The sequence below is a fragment of the Lucilia sericata genome, unplaced genomic scaffold, assembly GCF_015586225.1.
Source record: "Lucilia sericata isolate MDLA Ls3-8-SP2 unplaced genomic scaffold, ASM1558622v1 Contig000298F_arrow, whole genome shotgun sequence".
Classification (NCBI taxonomy): domain Eukaryota; kingdom Metazoa; phylum Arthropoda; class Insecta; order Diptera; family Calliphoridae; genus Lucilia; species Lucilia sericata.
In genome coordinates, this window is record NW_023994323.1 from 53732 (window position 1) to 70355 (window position 16624).

General features: G+C 29.2%; 2 protein-coding genes across 3 annotated transcripts; one reads left to right on the plus strand and one right to left on the minus strand.

The window, feature by feature from the left end:
- Positions 1–3585: 3585 nt before the first annotated feature.
- LOC119603374 (protein scylla-like) lies at positions 3586–8138 on the minus strand. Its single transcript, XM_037955387.1, has 2 exons — positions 7255–8138; positions 3586–5564 (listed from the first exon to the last, which is right to left on the minus strand). The coding sequence occupies exons 1-2, from the start codon at positions 7313–7315 to the stop codon at positions 4864–4866; spliced, it is 762 nt and encodes a 253-aa protein (XP_037811315.1). The 5' UTR covers positions 7316–8138; the 3' UTR covers positions 3586–4863.
- A 4388-nt stretch (positions 8139–12526) lies between these two features.
- LOC119603377 (anaphase-promoting complex subunit 1-like) lies at positions 12527–14841 on the plus strand. Of its 2 annotated transcripts, none has more exons than XM_037955390.1 (3): positions 12527–13252; positions 13331–13538; positions 14174–14841. In XM_037955390.1, exons 1-3 carry the CDS (start codon positions 13163–13165, stop codon positions 14419–14421), a joined length of 546 nt encoding a protein of 181 aa, XP_037811318.1. In that variant the 5' UTR covers positions 12527–13162; the 3' UTR covers positions 14422–14841. The 2 variants fall into 2 exon arrangements, with proteins under 2 accessions (XP_037811318.1, XP_037811319.1); XM_037955391.1 differs by having other exon boundaries at positions 12528–13252; positions 14249–14841.
- The last annotated feature ends 1783 nt before the right edge of the window (positions 14842–16624 follow it).

Sequence of the window (16624 nt, forward strand, 5' to 3'; positions counted from 1 at the left end):
AAATTCTTTAAGTTTATTTTTGTTATATATTAATTATTAATGCTAATTAACTTTCCGAACGAGGACTTATATGGGGGCTAGGGTCAAATTTGTTTATATTTTACCATTCTTTAAACTATATTATATCGATATCTGATAATCAACACATTTATGAGTGCACAACCGTGACCATTTATCGGGTCATAGCTAAACTCGTATTTTAATAAAAGAAGAAGTTAGAATGCTACATTCGGCTACGCCGAATCTTAAATAGAATGATTTATCTAAACATAGAACATACTCATGTCGAATTTTATACGGATATAATCATTTAGTAACGAATTAAGTGGTATTAAGTGATTTTCAGAAGTAAACCTTATATGGGATCTAAGAAAACTTATGGACCGATACGGAAAAAAATTTCGTATAATGATTTATATATACAAAATACACATTTATGCCAACTTTCTCGATAACACTGTGTGCATTTTAGTAATTTTCGGAAAAGGGCCTTATATGGGAGATATGACCAATTATGGACCGATCAGGAAAAAATTAAGTGTAATGATTTAAATGCAAAAAAAGGATTCAAGTCGCATTTTATTCCAATAGATTTATTAATTAATGACTTTCGTAAGTGGACTTTATATAGGACATATGACCAATTTCGGGCCTATCCGGAAAAATTTCGTAGAGTGATTCATATGTACACAAAACATATTTGTGTCGAATTTTATCAAGATAGATTTATTTTATAATAAAAAATGAGCGTTTAAGTGATTTTTTGAAGTGGACCTTACATGGGACCTATTACCAAATATGGACCGATCCGGAAAAAAATTGGTAGAAAGATTTGTATGTACACAAAACATATTCAACTCGAATTTTATCACAATAGTTTTATTTATCAATGAAATATGAGCGTTTAGGTGATTTTCGGAAGTGGACCTTATATGGGAGCTATAACCAATTGTGGCCCGACTGAGATCTACGTTAGTAGTATGATTTCTATTCATACTATAAAGTTTGTGTTGATATCGATATATTTGAGAGAGTTATTAACGATAAACTAATTTCCGGGAATATATACCTTTGTATGGCGGCTATGAGAAATATTGGATCAATTGTTATAAGTTTGAGCATACTTTATCCCTGGCAGAAAAAAATTATTTGTGACTAAATTCATCGAATATCTTTGGTAGTTTCTAAGAATTTGTTTTCGGAAAAAAAAATCATGATATTTTTTCGAGGTAGTCTGAAATTTGTACTCATAACTTTTTACGTCGTGAACCGATTTTGCTGATTTTCAATAACAAACTGCTTAGGACAATAGTAAATATTTCAGGTGAATTTAGTTGGTTTTCTTTGCTCAGTTTTATTTAACGTGAGCGTGTTTTACACCGACAGACGGACATAGTTAAATCGACTCAGAATTTCACAAGGTCCCAGAATATATGTGTATACTTTGTTGGGTCTAAGATGAATATTTCTTGGTGTTACACACGGAATGACAAACTTATACTCATTGAATTCAGAATGAAGAGTTATGTTACTAAGTATAAACTTTTTTATGTAGATTTTCAGCGCTGTACTCTTAATTTTCTAAAAGGGACCTTATGTGAGGGGTAGGATCAATTATGGACCGATCCTCACTAAATTTGGTCTAGAGATTTTGGCTTGTAAGAAACTTACTTATGTATACCGAATTTCATAGATATGCTCGCATTTTTAAGCCAGTAATATGCGTTAAAGTCATTTTCTGAAGATGAGCCTTATATGGGGGGTAGGGTCAATTATGGACCGTTTCTTTTTTTTTGCTCGTAAGAAACTTATGTCAAATTAAAGCGCTATAGTTACTCGTATTTGTAAGCCAGTAATGAGCTTTAAAGTCATTTTCTGAAGGGAAACTTATATGGGGAGTAGGGTTAATTATGTACCGATCCTCATGCAATTTGATAGGCAGATTTTAGTTTGTAAGAAACTTATTTATGTCGTGTTGCATAGCTATACTCATATTTTTAAGCCAGTAATTAGCGTTAAAGTAATTTTCTGAAAGGGGACCTTATATGGGAGTAGAGTCAATTGTGGACTGATCCTTATAAAACTTGGTAGAGAGATTTTGACTCATATGAAACTTATTTATGTCGAATTTCATCGCTAACTCGTATTTTTGCCCGTTAAAGCTGTTGTTTGAGGATCTGCTTCGATGTGTTACAAACGGAATGACAAAATCAATATACCCCTTCTGTTTTGATGGTAATTATAAAAACTGGGCTTAGAACCCATTTGAATAACTAATGTCTACTCCTAACTAACTCCTATATGTATTTAAAATGTGATTCATTATACCATCAGTGGTGATAGAGGGTTTATATAAGTTTCTCATTCCGTGTGTAACACTGAGAAATTGAATTTTCTGGATAGGTCCATATATTTGGTCATAGCTCCCATACAAGGTCCCTTTCAGAATAACACTTAAATGCACATAACTCATTATAAAATAATGATATCCATACAAAATTTGACACAAATATTGCTTTTATATATAGAGAAATGTTTCTATAAATAATTTTAACGTCCGATCGATAATTGGTCCCATACAAGCTACTATAGAAGAGACCGTCCCGAAACACCAGCACAAATGCTTAATACCCTTCCCACTATAGTGGTGTAAAGAACACTGTGTTCTATAACCACAGTGCTGCAATTTTATTTGAATCCCCAATTCTCACTTAAACCATAGACCCATATTTTTCCAAAATAAAAAAAACACAATTTATAATTTTATTTTTGAATAATACTTTTCCCCACTAAACAAACAATACATTTTGATTTTTTTAACAATATCAAAACGAAAGTTGTGTAGAGAAATACAAAAAATTTTTATTTGTTTTTCTTTTATTTTATTTTTTTTTGCAAATTTGTTGGTTGGTCTAATAATTTATAATAATTCATACAAAAATGATGATTAATTTTTAAATTTGTTATCCTAGAGAATTAATTATGTTTACAATAATTCATTTTGTTTTTTTTTTTTTTTTTTGTTTTTTGTGGGTTTTCTTAAAATGTATTAAAGAATATTTAAGATGTCACAGTTTTCAAATTAAATTATTAATTGAAAAAAGGGAGGGGGGGGGGGATGTACAAAAAACAAAGTTAATTAAAAAAATTTGATAATAATAATTAATACATTTCGTTAATACGAATAAAAACTTAACTGTATAAGTACAATAATAATAATTGTAATAATAATAATAATTTTAATGTTAATAATAATATAAATTTGTAATTAAACGATTATAACAATAATCGTTTTGCTTTTGTTTTTAATTTATAAAAAATTTTTAAACAAATTTATTTATTTTTTTCTGTTTTAGAGAAAAAAATTAATTTTTTTAAAAAAATACACAAAAAATAAAATGAGAAAATTTATTATTGTTGTTGTTTTTAATTTTGTGTAATATATATGGTGGTAGTAATAAGGTGATATATAATTAATTTTGTTGGTTTTTGTAGTTGTTGTTGTTTATTGGTTGTTTGTTTTGATAACACATTTATAATAAATACTTGTTGTAGTTTAAATTTAAATTTATTCGTTTTTTTAGGTTTTTTTTTTGTTTTTTAAAGGGGGAGGAGTTTAGTTTATGTTTTTCTTTTTTGTTGTTGTATTTAGAAACTTACAAACTAAGAGATATTCATTTCATATGATTATTTATTTATTTTTTGAATTTGTTTTTTTTGTATTTTTTCAAATGATAAAAAAATTTATAATTTCTTTTTCTTTGTGTTTTTGTTTTTGTTTTTTTTTTTTTGTATTTTTATATTAAATTTGAAATTTGATATCAAGACGTTTTCATATATCGCAGTTTTCTTTATTTGTTTTTTTGTAGTTTTTTTTTAAAAAGTTCACAATTGTTAATTGATTAATTTTATTTTTTTTTGTTAAGGTCCTAAACATTAAGCCAGTAATGCAGCCTTGAGTTGTTTGTTTTGTTTTTATTTTTATAAAAATTTTGTAATTTTGAATTTTGTTTTTCACTTAAAATTTAAAATGGATGTGTTTTGAATTTATTATTTGTTGTGTATTTTTTTTTTAATTTAATAATTATTTTGTATTTGATGTCTTAACCTAAGCAACTTAATCAGTATCACATTTTTATGAGTTGGAGATCTTGGCAAATACTTCATATCGTTTCATGAAAGTTTTTTTTTTTTTTTTGTTTTTTAATAAAAATTTATTTTTTTTAGAGTATAAGTGCTGCCATTTTTTTAAAAAATATAATACTTATACCATGAAAAAAAATTTGTCAAATAACAAAATTAATTGTTTAAAAGAATTTTTTGTTTCTTTTTAAATTTTTAAAAATTAATGTATAAAAAAAAATAATAAATAATTTGTTAAAACCTAATTTGAACAAATGTTTTTTATGAGATTTGTTAAAAGCCTAAAATCCTATAAAATTATAAAATTTTTCTGAGAGAAATTTTAACAAAAATTTAATAGAAATTTTTCTTTTCTTTTAAAAAACAGGTTGGTATTTTAGTGGGTTTTGTTGAGTTTTTTTTTTTAAGATTTTTTTTCAACTTTTACTAATAAAAGTAGAAATCTAAAAAGGTGGGTGGTTCTTTTTTTTTAATAAATTTACTTTAACATTTTGGTCTTTACAGTGTGTGTGTAAGTGTATTACAGTGTTTTTGTATGAGAAAACGTTTTTTTTTTCGTTATATGCTTTTCTATAGCCACAAGTAGCTATGTATGTAGTTAGTATGAATGTAAGTTTGTATATATATATTTTTTTTTAAAGATGATATTTTATATGCCAACCAAATTTTATTAAATATTATTTGCTTTTAAATTTCTTTTTTTGTTACCTATTCTTCCGTTTAACACAAACTCTTAGAGTATGGCCGATGTTTGGTTATATTAAACTCAGGACTTATGGTTATGGTACGCGATAAATTCTTCATGAATTGTGGCAATAAAGCAGTCCAGCCGCGATGATCCTGGCTAAGGGTAACATAAATTTCATAGCCAGTATTGCCAAAGCGTTGAGCATTCAAGTCGAGTGTTGCTATGCGTCGAGAATTGTTGGGCTCATCCTCGAATTCGATATAGATGGTGCAATCGCGTAAACCATTGGCTTCTTCACGGGCTAAACGTAAAATTTCCAACGCTATGCGTGGTGTGAGATCACAGGGTAGCGATACTTCGGTACAGGCCAAATGGCGAGATTTGGCTGCACGCAATTCATCCAATAAACGCAACGATAATTCTTGGACAGCTTGTGTTTGTAGCGATTTATTGGTGTTAATTGTTTTAGTCGCTGTTGTTGTTGTGGTTGTTGTTGTTGTAGTTTTTGTTGTTTTTATTGTATCACAGTTTAATTTGTTTGAGGAGTTGGAGGTGTATTTAACACTATTAGATGTTTTTAAATTTTGTTGTTTCCGTTGATGATGATGGTGATGATGTGGATGATTGATGTGATGATGTGGCTTAAATGGGTTACTGGTAAATTTATACGACGGCTGAGATTTCAAGGAACCGCCATTTGTGGGTGTGGATAATGTTAGTTGACTCTTCCAATCTAAAATTGTAAAAAAGATAAATATTTAATAAGAATTTGTTAAAACAATTAAACACAAATTTGTTCATCTAATATTTATTTTTTTTTTTTAAATTTTTCAAAAATTTCAATACTAGAAATTTCTTTATAAAAATTTTGTGAAATTACCCCCTTTTTAGTTTTATTTAAGAGTTTTTTTTGTTTAATAAACTGTTTTAAATTATTTGTTTAGAAATTTTTTTAAATAATTTTTTTTTTTATATATTTTTTTGTTTAAAAATTTTTGAAAATAAATATTTTGAATTTTTCTTAAATTTTCTAAAAATTTTGGAATTTTTTTTTAAATTATTTTTTATTTTTTTTAATATATTTTTGTTCAAAAATTTTTGAAAATTGTTGAAAATATTATATTTTGAATTTTTCTTTAATTTTCTAAAAATTTTGAAATTTTTTTAAATTATTTTTTATTTTTATAAAACTTTTTTTGTCTTAAAATTGTTGAAAATATTTTTTAGTTTTTGTTATAAAACTAATTTAAATATTTTGAATTTTTCTTTAATTTTCTAAAAATTTTGAAATTTTTTTAAAATTATTTTATATTTTTATAAAATATTTTTTGGTTCAAAAATTTCTTAAAATTGTTAAAAATACTTTTTAGATTCTGTGATAATATAAATTTAAATATTTGGAATTTTTCTTTAATTTTCTAAAAATTTTGAAAATTTTAGAAAATTTTTTAAAATTTCTTTTAATTTTATTTTAAAATTTTATAGTATTTAAAAACTTTTTTTTAAATTCCTTTAAAATCACATATCTATGTCTATTTTTTTAGAATATTTAAAATCTTTCTTTAAAAATTTTCTTTAAATTTTCCAAAAAATTTAAAAAATCTTTAATTTAAAATCAGCAAAAACTAATTCCTATTAAAACTTTTCCTGATTTATTTACATCCTTAATAAGTTAAACAACCCTTACCCTAGTAAAATTTTCCTCAAAATGAAAACCTGTTTCTCCTCTAAAAAGAAAAACCTGTAAAATAAAAATTTCTCTTAAATAAAATTTTCTTAATCTAAAGAAAAACTCAAGAGTGTAAGTTTACTCTACAAAGAGATAAAATGATAAACACTCAAAATTTTGAACTCAAAACAATTGAGAGAAAATTTGAAAGATACAATAACTATAAAATTAATAGGGGCCGGTTTGGCTAGGTTACAGAAAAACATTTGTATATATGTACATATACATACATATGTATGCAAGTATGTGTATGTGAAAATTGTGTACTTGTTTGTAGGGAAGAAAATTAAAGTAAAACGGCAAAGTGGAAAAACTTGTTTCCAGCTGATAGCACAGCTGGAAATCAGTTGTTTTTTGTATACAACTCGGTCGGTCGTATGGGCCAAAATAGATAGATACACACCATATACATAAATACGACAACGACGACGACGAGTGCCAACAGATACATAAAAACCCCTTACTAGGGATACAAATTTTCCTGTTTAAGCTAAACATATACATATACATTTAAAGCATTAACTTTTAACTCTTTAACTTCAAATTAACTTCAGGTTTTCCTAAAGGCCAAAAGCCCAAAAACAGGAAACCTTATGAAATATTGATTACTTTACTTCCTAAACATTAACTTCTCTTCCCAAAAACTTTCAAAACTTTTAAACTCTTTAAAAAAAGTTAAAATTTTTATATTTACCTGTAGCTAGAGCAAAATGAGCTGGATATTGATTTTGTACGGATAACACCTCCATGTTCATTTATTCAAATTAAAACAATTAATTAAATCAATTATATTTAGTAGTAGTATTAATTAAGGTTTTTGTTGTTGTTGTGTTTGTTGATGATGATGATAATGATGTTTAATAAAACATAAAGCAAGTATTTAAAATTATAAAATATCACAATTTGATTTTGGGGGAAAACAATTTTCTTTCTGTTGCCGCTGCCGCTGCTGCTGTTTTACAACAAAGAAAATGTTTGAAAAATTTTCTTTCGCTTGCTTCGTTATACGGCACTTTTTCTTTTCTTTAATCAATCAATTAATTTCTTTTCATATACATATATATTTTCTTGTTTGCAAATAAACTTTAAAGTTTATTTTAATAATTTCCTTGTGCTCATCGATTTTTCTTGTTAAAATATTATCAACACTTTAGTTTTGCCATAAAAACGTTATTTATTATTTAAAACTTTTTTTTCGTTTAATTTTTCTTAAATTAATTTTTTAACAAAATTTCCTTGTTTTCTTCTTTGCTGCTGTTGAGTGATTTTTATGAGGTAAGGAAATTTTTTTAACAATATATTTTATTATGATTTTAAAAATTTAAAAAGAAACAAATATTTAATAAAAACAAAATGTTTAACAAAATTTTTTTTTCTGTTGCGGCTGCTGCTGTTTTAATTTTTGGTCGTTCTTAATTATTTAGTTAATAATAACAATAATAATGATGTTTGTTTTTGCCTTTGTGGTTAGTGAATTTTAAGGCTAAAATTTTTAAATTATTAAATATTATTATTATTATTGTTGTTGTTTCAGATGTGTTGTCAACAGCAGTGCTACGAAGCTACTATTCCGGCCGGTTAGTTGCTGCAGCCTTTTATAGCTCTTGACGGTCCTGTATTATAGCAAACTGACTCACTCACTGTCGTACAGGTCGTTTGTTGGTTATTGTTCTATGCATATACTACTTACACTTACATACTATACACAACAAACAAACATTTCGAGCACACAAATTGTATATGCACCACCACCTTACTCTTCATCACAATAGCACCACACCACCATCCACAATAGCTGAAAAATAATAATAAACAATATCTACACACACTCATACGATATACAAATATCTCTTCTATATACATATATATCACACAATTACTCAGATTTTGCTTTAGTCAAGCTACTCATTGAGCTCAATTGTCAATTTGTAACCACTAACCCTTAGTATATAGTGAGCAAAAGTAGCAGAAAGAGAGAGAGCGAGAGTGAAAATATATGAGAAAAAGAGAACCGAAGTAAAATTTAGTAATATTATTTCTTTTTTTCATGGTTTGGTTTCGGTTTATATACCTATAGATTTTTATTTTTCTTAGAGGCCTGGTACATACAAGTTGTACGTACTAACATCCATCCCAATCATCCCAAAAGTAACCAAAGTAATCAAACATGCATATACATATGTATCTAGATATAAATTTAGTTTACACTGCTATTTGAGAGAGTGTATTGATTTTATTTCAAATATCCCAAATTTTAACATGCAAAACTATATTGGACTACCTTCCTGACCGGAGATATTTGCATTAATTTTAAGTTTTTAACTTAAATTTAATCAAAACTGAAAAGATCAGTGATTGATTAAAGATTAATCTAAAAATATGGATTTTGACTTCTCGATTTTGGGATAAAATTTGAATAAGAAACTTAAAAGTGCGATCAGCTGATGAGAAAACTTACTATTAAGTTTAAAATTTGATAGGAATAAACATCCCAAATCTCCTGACTACTGAAAAGTGAAAAGTGTTAACTAAATTTTGATTTAAACGTTTTACTTAAATTTTTATAAAATCTCTTACAAATCAGTGGGATTTCTCTTCATATCCACCATCAAAACGATTAGGATATATTGATTTTATCATTCCGTTTGTAACTGATCAGAAGACTGGTCATAGAACCATAAACATATAAATATACTTGTTCCTTATAGATTATATGCATCAAAACAAAAGGAGATAGGGAGTTGAAACCTCGCTAATGTTGTGATATTAATGTAAATTAGAAATTTCGGATTTGCTTTAGTAGACCGATATTTAAATTTGTCTGAATGGAGTTTCTTCAGATCTCTGTATATACAAAATCAGCGAACTATAACGCTTTAAATGTAAATAATTTGAAAGGACTACATCAGATTCTAGAAAGGACTACATCAGATAGACCTAGCCGCTCTATGAATGTTTTTTCTTTCATTGTTCAGGAAACAAGTTTCCTGGGCTTAGTTCCTTAGAATTTTCCTTACAATGTGTCTGAGCGATGCAATATCTTGCATACCATTGTTCCAAGATAATTAGATTTAATTTCGACAAAAATCTGGCAATAACAAAGAAAATTTTCAAGAGTTTCACAGCGTTCTCCTTATTAACTACATTTGTTCCTGAATTCGTCTCTGTAGAATACGTACCATTTAATCCAGAGGCCAAAGTATAGTTGTATTGATTGATTGATTAAGGGGCCACCAATCACTACGACCCAAGTTAAGATCCTTTGTGCAACCCTTTTGGTTCACCATTGGAGATTAAGTTCTCGCATGAATCTTAATGTTCTAGATGATGAGAGATTCAATATTTCATTAGGCGAAATAAATGCACGTCCCAAAATACTCACTCCGAGAGGCCATAGTGGCTGTCAGTGACAAAGTACATGTATAGAGGTTTCATCATGCATTTCACAGAATCTGCACCATCACCACATTCTCATTGTTATCAAGAATGTGCTGGTTGTATTTAAGTCCACATTATCCGGTGTAAAGTCCCGTTAGTAATCATAGGTTACTCATATTAAGTGACAGTAACTTTTGTGAATTATCTTTTACTAGCATTTTGAAGCTTTTTGCCTGTCTGAGTCCTGATATTGACTCCAGTGGTGGAGAAATTCAGATTCAACATATGAATCGCATTTTTCCCTAATGTATCCTTTGAGGATACCAAAGAATAGATCTGGTCCAATAAATGGGCGCCATGCTCCCCTGTCGGCTCCTTCATGGCCAACATAATGTGGGTTTATTATGTTTACCCAGTTCATTTAGAGATGTCAAACAGTCAAGTGTCATACTTGACCTGATTTAATATGATAGTAAAGCCTTAAAGGCCGCCAAACTATCCGACATCACAAATGTCTTTGATTCTCTAAGTTTTCTTCTCAGACATTCACTAATGTAAATAATAACTGCATACACTTCTGTCTGGAAGTGTGAGGGGTAATTACCCATAGAGATGGCCTTTTGGAAATTTGCTATAGATTCCCGCTCCAGTGTTGTCATTTATCTGTTTGGAACTATCTGTAAACCATACTTGATCAGTTAGGTTTGCCCATTGGTCCCTTTTTGGTATAAGAACCTCAAAGGTTTTGTGTAGTATCAGAACTGTTGATCCACAGTCAGGAATCCATATATATGGATCAATCATAAATGTATTTCTAATACTTATGTGTCCCACCAAGTTATTAGTTTTTAAACTGTCATACTAACCTAGGACTTCTTCATTCTGAGGCGGCTTCTTGTCCTCCTCTCATTAGGATCATCTCACAGGATCTCTTTCGTTTCAGTATTCCAAATACCCGTATGGAATTCTAACTGCCTATATCTACAATCCCAAATTCAGATTCAGCGGCTCAATCCTTAAGAAATGTATAACTTGTTTTTAGGGTTTCGACTTTTTTCAAATTTTGTCGGCCAGTGATATTTTTTAGTTCCAATCTTTACATCACAATGAAAAAATTTGGACTTAAAAGTGAAAATGAAAACTTCCATAAAGAATACATTATTTTAAAAAACTGATTTGCACAAATTGTACATATATTTTTGTTGTTGTATTGTAATATGTATGTATTTTTGATGTTGTATTTAAGTTTTTACACACAAAGTTGAGAGGCTATATTAAATTTATTAAATCGTTTGTAACTTAGTAAAAACTTTTCAATCTATATTACTTAAGAGAAGACGTCTTCAAACTGAAACATTCCGTCAAAAATGGGAGCTTTAGGTTTTAAGCTTTTAAAATTCTGAGCGGATCGGCGGATCTAAAGTTTTAAGCAGTTAGTTGGTTACACATACCAAGTCTGAAGAAATACAACAAGGCCTCTATTAGGCCTGTTGTGTACTATTGCCTCAGGTGGAAGTCGAACAAACGACCTTCAGTCTACCATACTAACCTACTGGAGCCACAGTCTTTAGAAACTCTATGCTATTCTCCTCTTTTGAAATAACCAAATAGTTTTAACAATCGGTTCTAGAACCAACTCACGACTACCATATCCCCCATACATAAATTCGGCAATTTTTATTAACGGAAAATATATCTCAACAAAAAAGAGAAGATAGGATTGTCTGCAGCATATCGATCGATGAAAAATTCGTTACATTAAAACAGGAAATGAAACAGTACAAAACTGTGTGTGGTTTCTTCCGTCTGTCGGTTCACTAAAAAGGGAAGTTAGCAATGAAATTGTACGAAAACATTTAGATCCTTCCGTCTGTTGAAGTATTGAAGTCCTCCACTTTTGTGTAATGATTGGTGGTGGGTATATATAGGATTCGATATAGCCGAATATAAAACTCTGAATTGTTTTTTACATATGATTTTCTTTTCACAGAGAGTAACCGTGTGTAACATTTTGGTTATTTATTTTCTGTTTTGTGTTGTTGTTGCTCATACATAGTGTACCTATATGTCTGTATGTTTGTTGTATGTAATAACGTATGTGTGTTAATATATGAATATTTATGTAAGAATGGGTGTATATATTTGGATATAAGTGGTCGAGAAGTATATTTGTAAAGAACAATGAGTGTTTTTGTATTGTTATTGTACTCGTTCTGTTTTTTTGGTGTTTTCCTCCTCTTTTATTTACAGTCACCTTATGAGAGTGAGTGTGTGTTTATATATGTATATTGAGTATATTTTTAATGTTTATTTATTTACTTTTATTTTGTTTTTGTTCTACTAGTCATGGCCCCTAACCCGATGTGTCTCCCCCTGTCTCTATGTGACCGTTGATTCTCTGTTTCGGTGTTTGTGTTTTTGAACAAAAAAAAAAAAAAAAAAAACAAGAAGCAAAAAAAAAGTAAATAACACAAAACATATGTTTTCTATATGGATTTCTCATTTAGAGGTATATACTTATCAGCTGTTTTCTTTTTTTGCATTTCTCCTACAAAACGACAGTATAAAAACAGGCCCAAAGTAAATTTATAAAGTAGACTCAGTAGAACAGCTGACTATTTTTTTTAAAACTCACTTATGGACGAAAATGTCAAAATTGTTTACGTTGCAATTTTTGACAGCTTCAACCAAAGACTTTTATGTCAAATTATTTGCCATATTTGTTTTAGTGGAAAAAAATTAAATTGTGTGTTGTTTTATAAAAAATAAAAATAAAAGTGAAAAAACTTGAATTTTGTGTGGTTTATGTACTAAAAAATTATGAAAAGGTGTATAATTTGCAAGAAAATTTCCAAAAAAGGAAATGGGAGCTTTTTTATTGTCCCCACAGATGAGAGGAGGCGACGAAAGTGGATGGAGGCTTGCAAGATGCAACTCCCGGCACCTGCTTATGTGTGTATGGACCATTTGTTTAAGTCTCTTGCCTTCAGAACAAAACATCTAATGGGATTTTCAGCTGTTATGCATGATTATAGCAGTAACACTGCTACATCGTTTAGTGCTGAAGATCCAAAGAAAATAAAAAAAAAATGATGAAATACATTCGGGTACCGAAGAAGATTGACAATTTATGTTGTCCATTCTAGATGGATCGGATAATAAACCATCAAAAGAAAATTATTCACAATGTACAATATTGATACTACGGCTTGTTTATTCATACAATGCTGGCGATATTTTATAGTTTTCATTTACTCTATGAGGACTTTAAATTGGACGATATTATGCATGCACATTTGTTGCCATTAGCCAAGGTGAGCCAAGCAAAGTTAGCCAGCAATTTAATTTCAAATGAATATTATAAAATATTTGGTTTTATTTTCCTTAATTAGTTTCTGCATCAATTGGCCTACGTAATGCAATTACAATCTTATACTTTTCGTCATGCTATGGATTTTCCTTTGCTGGTGAAAAATTGTTCCAAGACTTGTATTTTAACCGAACAGCATGGTTCTCAAATGTCTTACAAGGAACTTTCACAGGTGCAAGCTCCTAGTGTTTTTAACCAACTGAATGCATTGCCGTATAATTATGTGGAAGGTAATAATAATAATTGTACTTTTGCTACACTAAGGGGGTTATTTCGTAAATCCTTTGCGTTGAACGCATCACCTACACTTCACATTCAAAAGTGAACACTTTATCATACGGAGCTACTCGATCGCGTATTAGGTGAAATCTGTATTCCAACTTTATTGATACATTGGAGCACCGTCACCGAGTTCTATCGATATTACAATGGAGTGACTTTAGCTATGTATGTATATGAAGATTGTGTAATGTTATCCAATCGCCATTCAGCTACAAAATCTGGATAAAATTCATATATGGATATAAGTGCTCTAATTTCAGAGAATGAGTTTCATTGTAGTATCAATAGAAATATATACCAATTTGCGTCCTTTCCCGTACGAGGTCGAGTAGCTTCAATATCACAACTTTTCCATAAAGATAGCTGTTACATGTACATAATTTATTCAATAAAATTTCAAAGCGAACGCCTGAATAAATTAGGTGTTCGATTTGAAGTTTCAAGTGTGTATTTTTCAGGTGATGAGTTTTATAAAATATAATTTTTTATACATTTTTCACAAATAACGAAGCACTTGTTTCAACGCAAACAATCACCTGCCATAATGAAGTGTTTTACAAAATACAAATTTAAAAATTGATAGGTGAAGTGAGGCGTAGGGATTTACGAAATTATGCCCTAAATAAAAGTTCAAATTATTCGCAAAATATGAACATAGTCACGGAAGACTCCTTATCGGCTCGTTGTCCACCCTCTAAAAGTGGCATATCACAAATGGAAGGTGCTTTAGATGATGGCATGGATAATATAGGTACCAAATTCTTAAGTCTACGTTATCCGGATGATATGCGCATAACAGATAGATATTACACAATCGCCTGGAACTTCTGATCATGAATTTATTGAGGAGCAAGAAAAACAATTATTTACATTGTGCACTCGTACCATTACTTTACCTTTGGGTAGAGGAGGTATGTTTACTTTAAGAACCAACGGAATCAATGCCAATACCAAAACTATGTCTAACCAGCAAGAAACCTATTAAAGGAACCACTGTTGAAATGCAGCAAATTGAATTCCAGGCCAATATGAGTTTATGGCCAACATTTCATAATGGTGTAGCAGCTGGCCTGAAAATATGATCAAATGCACGGGATGTACCCTCCACCTGGATTGTTTACAATAAGCCAAAACGACCAGCCGAGAATAAGTGAATAAGTCCAGAAGTAGTTTCCATATTTCTTGGAGAAAAAATACTATATTTCTATTAAATGTATGTCAAACTTAAATAAATTGCTGACACATTTTTTATTTATTTGCATTTTTATTTATTCTTAAACTAAACTAATAAAATGTCTTTTACTAAAATATTATTTTTTTGTGTTGTTATCAAAGAAAATTTTTGTAAACAAAGATCATATGATTTTGACAGCAAAGACCTTAAACCAAAAACAAAATCGTTTGTGGTTTTTGTAAATGTTGTATTTGTTGTAGAACTGTCGCTACTTTATTAATTTACTTTGAACAGGCCTCTTCTTCTAATTCTGCTTTTGTGTTTAACTTCCTCTTACTTGTGACTTCCCTGTTCCACTCTTCTTCCACTACTTCTTCAGGTTTTATGTTAAAATTGAGGTTTCTTTTTTTCTACTATATTGTTTTTCAGTTTTCTGCTGGTAGAGAAAGAAGGTTCTTTTTGTAAATTTATCTTGCTTGAGAAATCATGTTTGTACGTGTCTTGTCTTGTTTTTTTTTTTTTTGTTTCAGTTTTGTTTTTGGTGTTTGTATCTTATGGATTTATTGTTTATTATTTTGTTGTCTTCATTTTTGTTCTGTTCACTTTTTTTGTTTTATTTTGTAATTTTTTTGTCTTATTTCTTGCCAATTAAGCTTTCCTAAGGGAATTTAAATGCAATTTTATATCTGTTGGGTTTTATATACATTTCTCGTTTTAAATTGCTACTGGCTAAAGCTATAAAATAATAGGAAGGACCAAAAGTTTCAAAATTGTTCTAAATGAAAGGAAAATATTTCAATTTAAAGGGTATTAGTAAAATTTTCACAGTTTATGGATCATTATGGATAATTTTTTTTGAATCTTTTTACCACAATTATCCTATATTCGGATATGTCGAACCTAATATAAAACGGAGTATTTCGTCTCCGAAATACTATAAACAATCATCATGGGATTTTCCAAAATTTACCGAATATAAAGGAACTTTTCCGTTATTTATTTTTCAGAATTATTAAAGATATCGAAGGACATCAGGAAGTTATTTTAACAAACATATGTTCGTGCATAACTAAATTACGTGCGCTAACTCATCTCACGAATTCGTGAGGAGTATAATAAAAATATGAATAAATTTGTATGAACCCCCTAATGTAAATATGTTTATGTATGTATTTTATACATACATATATTATTCATATTATTATCCCAATTTAAAAATACCTAATTATAAAACATTTATCGTTGATTTTAAACTTTTATCTAACTGATTCAACGATTTTGTTAAATCCATTATGAAAAACTGTCAATGTTAAATGTCACCATGTTCGAGCATTATTAGAGAATAGCGTATCTAGTCTGAATAAAATTCTGAATTAAATAAAGTTGTTGTTTAAACATCGATGGAACTTACGAAGGGTTTACATATCAAATGAACTTATTCTCAGAATATTCAGAACAATGCTACCATATTATCAACTTTTACTTTTAGAGTCAGTCATTGATTGACCCGATGTTTTATGCCTCCACAATGAGGCTATTTGTTAGCATAACGGGTATGAATGACATTGATCCGGGCGCTATGTGATTTAAACAGGATGATGCAGTAGGAGGGCACTGTTTAAGAATTTTACACGATCGTTTCATCACCGGAACTTATCTCTTCAAAAATGAAGCTGTCTGAGAATTAGTCAGGGTCAAATAACTATCAAAATTTAGCGAAAACCGGATTCTATAAATGGGCTTGATAATTGGTCTCTTGAGATCTTGTATTTGCCATTTGACTCTTATCGAATATTTCCTGTGGGGTAACGTGAAATCATTAGTTTATGCTGATAAACCAGGACCAGTTATGGCATTTTT

What these genes read in the sequence shown, in the direction of transcription:
- LOC119603377 (XM_037955390.1), top strand. Translation starts at nt 13,163, where the DNA reads ATGCTGGCGATATTTTATAGTTTTCATTTACTCTATGAGGACTTTAAA. An exon ending in ATTTGTTGCCATTAGCCAAG is followed by an intron (nt 13,253 to 13,330) that starts GTGAGCCAAGCA and finishes TTCCTTAATTAG; the next exon opens with TTTCTGCATCAATTGGCCTA. An exon ending in GCCGTATAATTATGTGGAAG is followed by an intron (nt 13,539 to 14,173) that starts GTAATAATAATA and finishes AAAAATTGATAG; the next exon opens with GTGAAGTGAGGCGTAGGGAT.
- LOC119603374 (XM_037955387.1), bottom strand. Translation starts at nt 7,315, where the DNA reads ATGAACATGGAGGTGTTATCCGTACAAAATCAATATCCAGCTCATTTT. An exon ending in TCATTTTGCTCTAGCTACAG is followed by an intron (nt 5,565 to 7,254) that starts GTAAATATAAAA and finishes TTACAATTTTAG; the next exon opens with ATTGGAAGAGTCAACTAACA.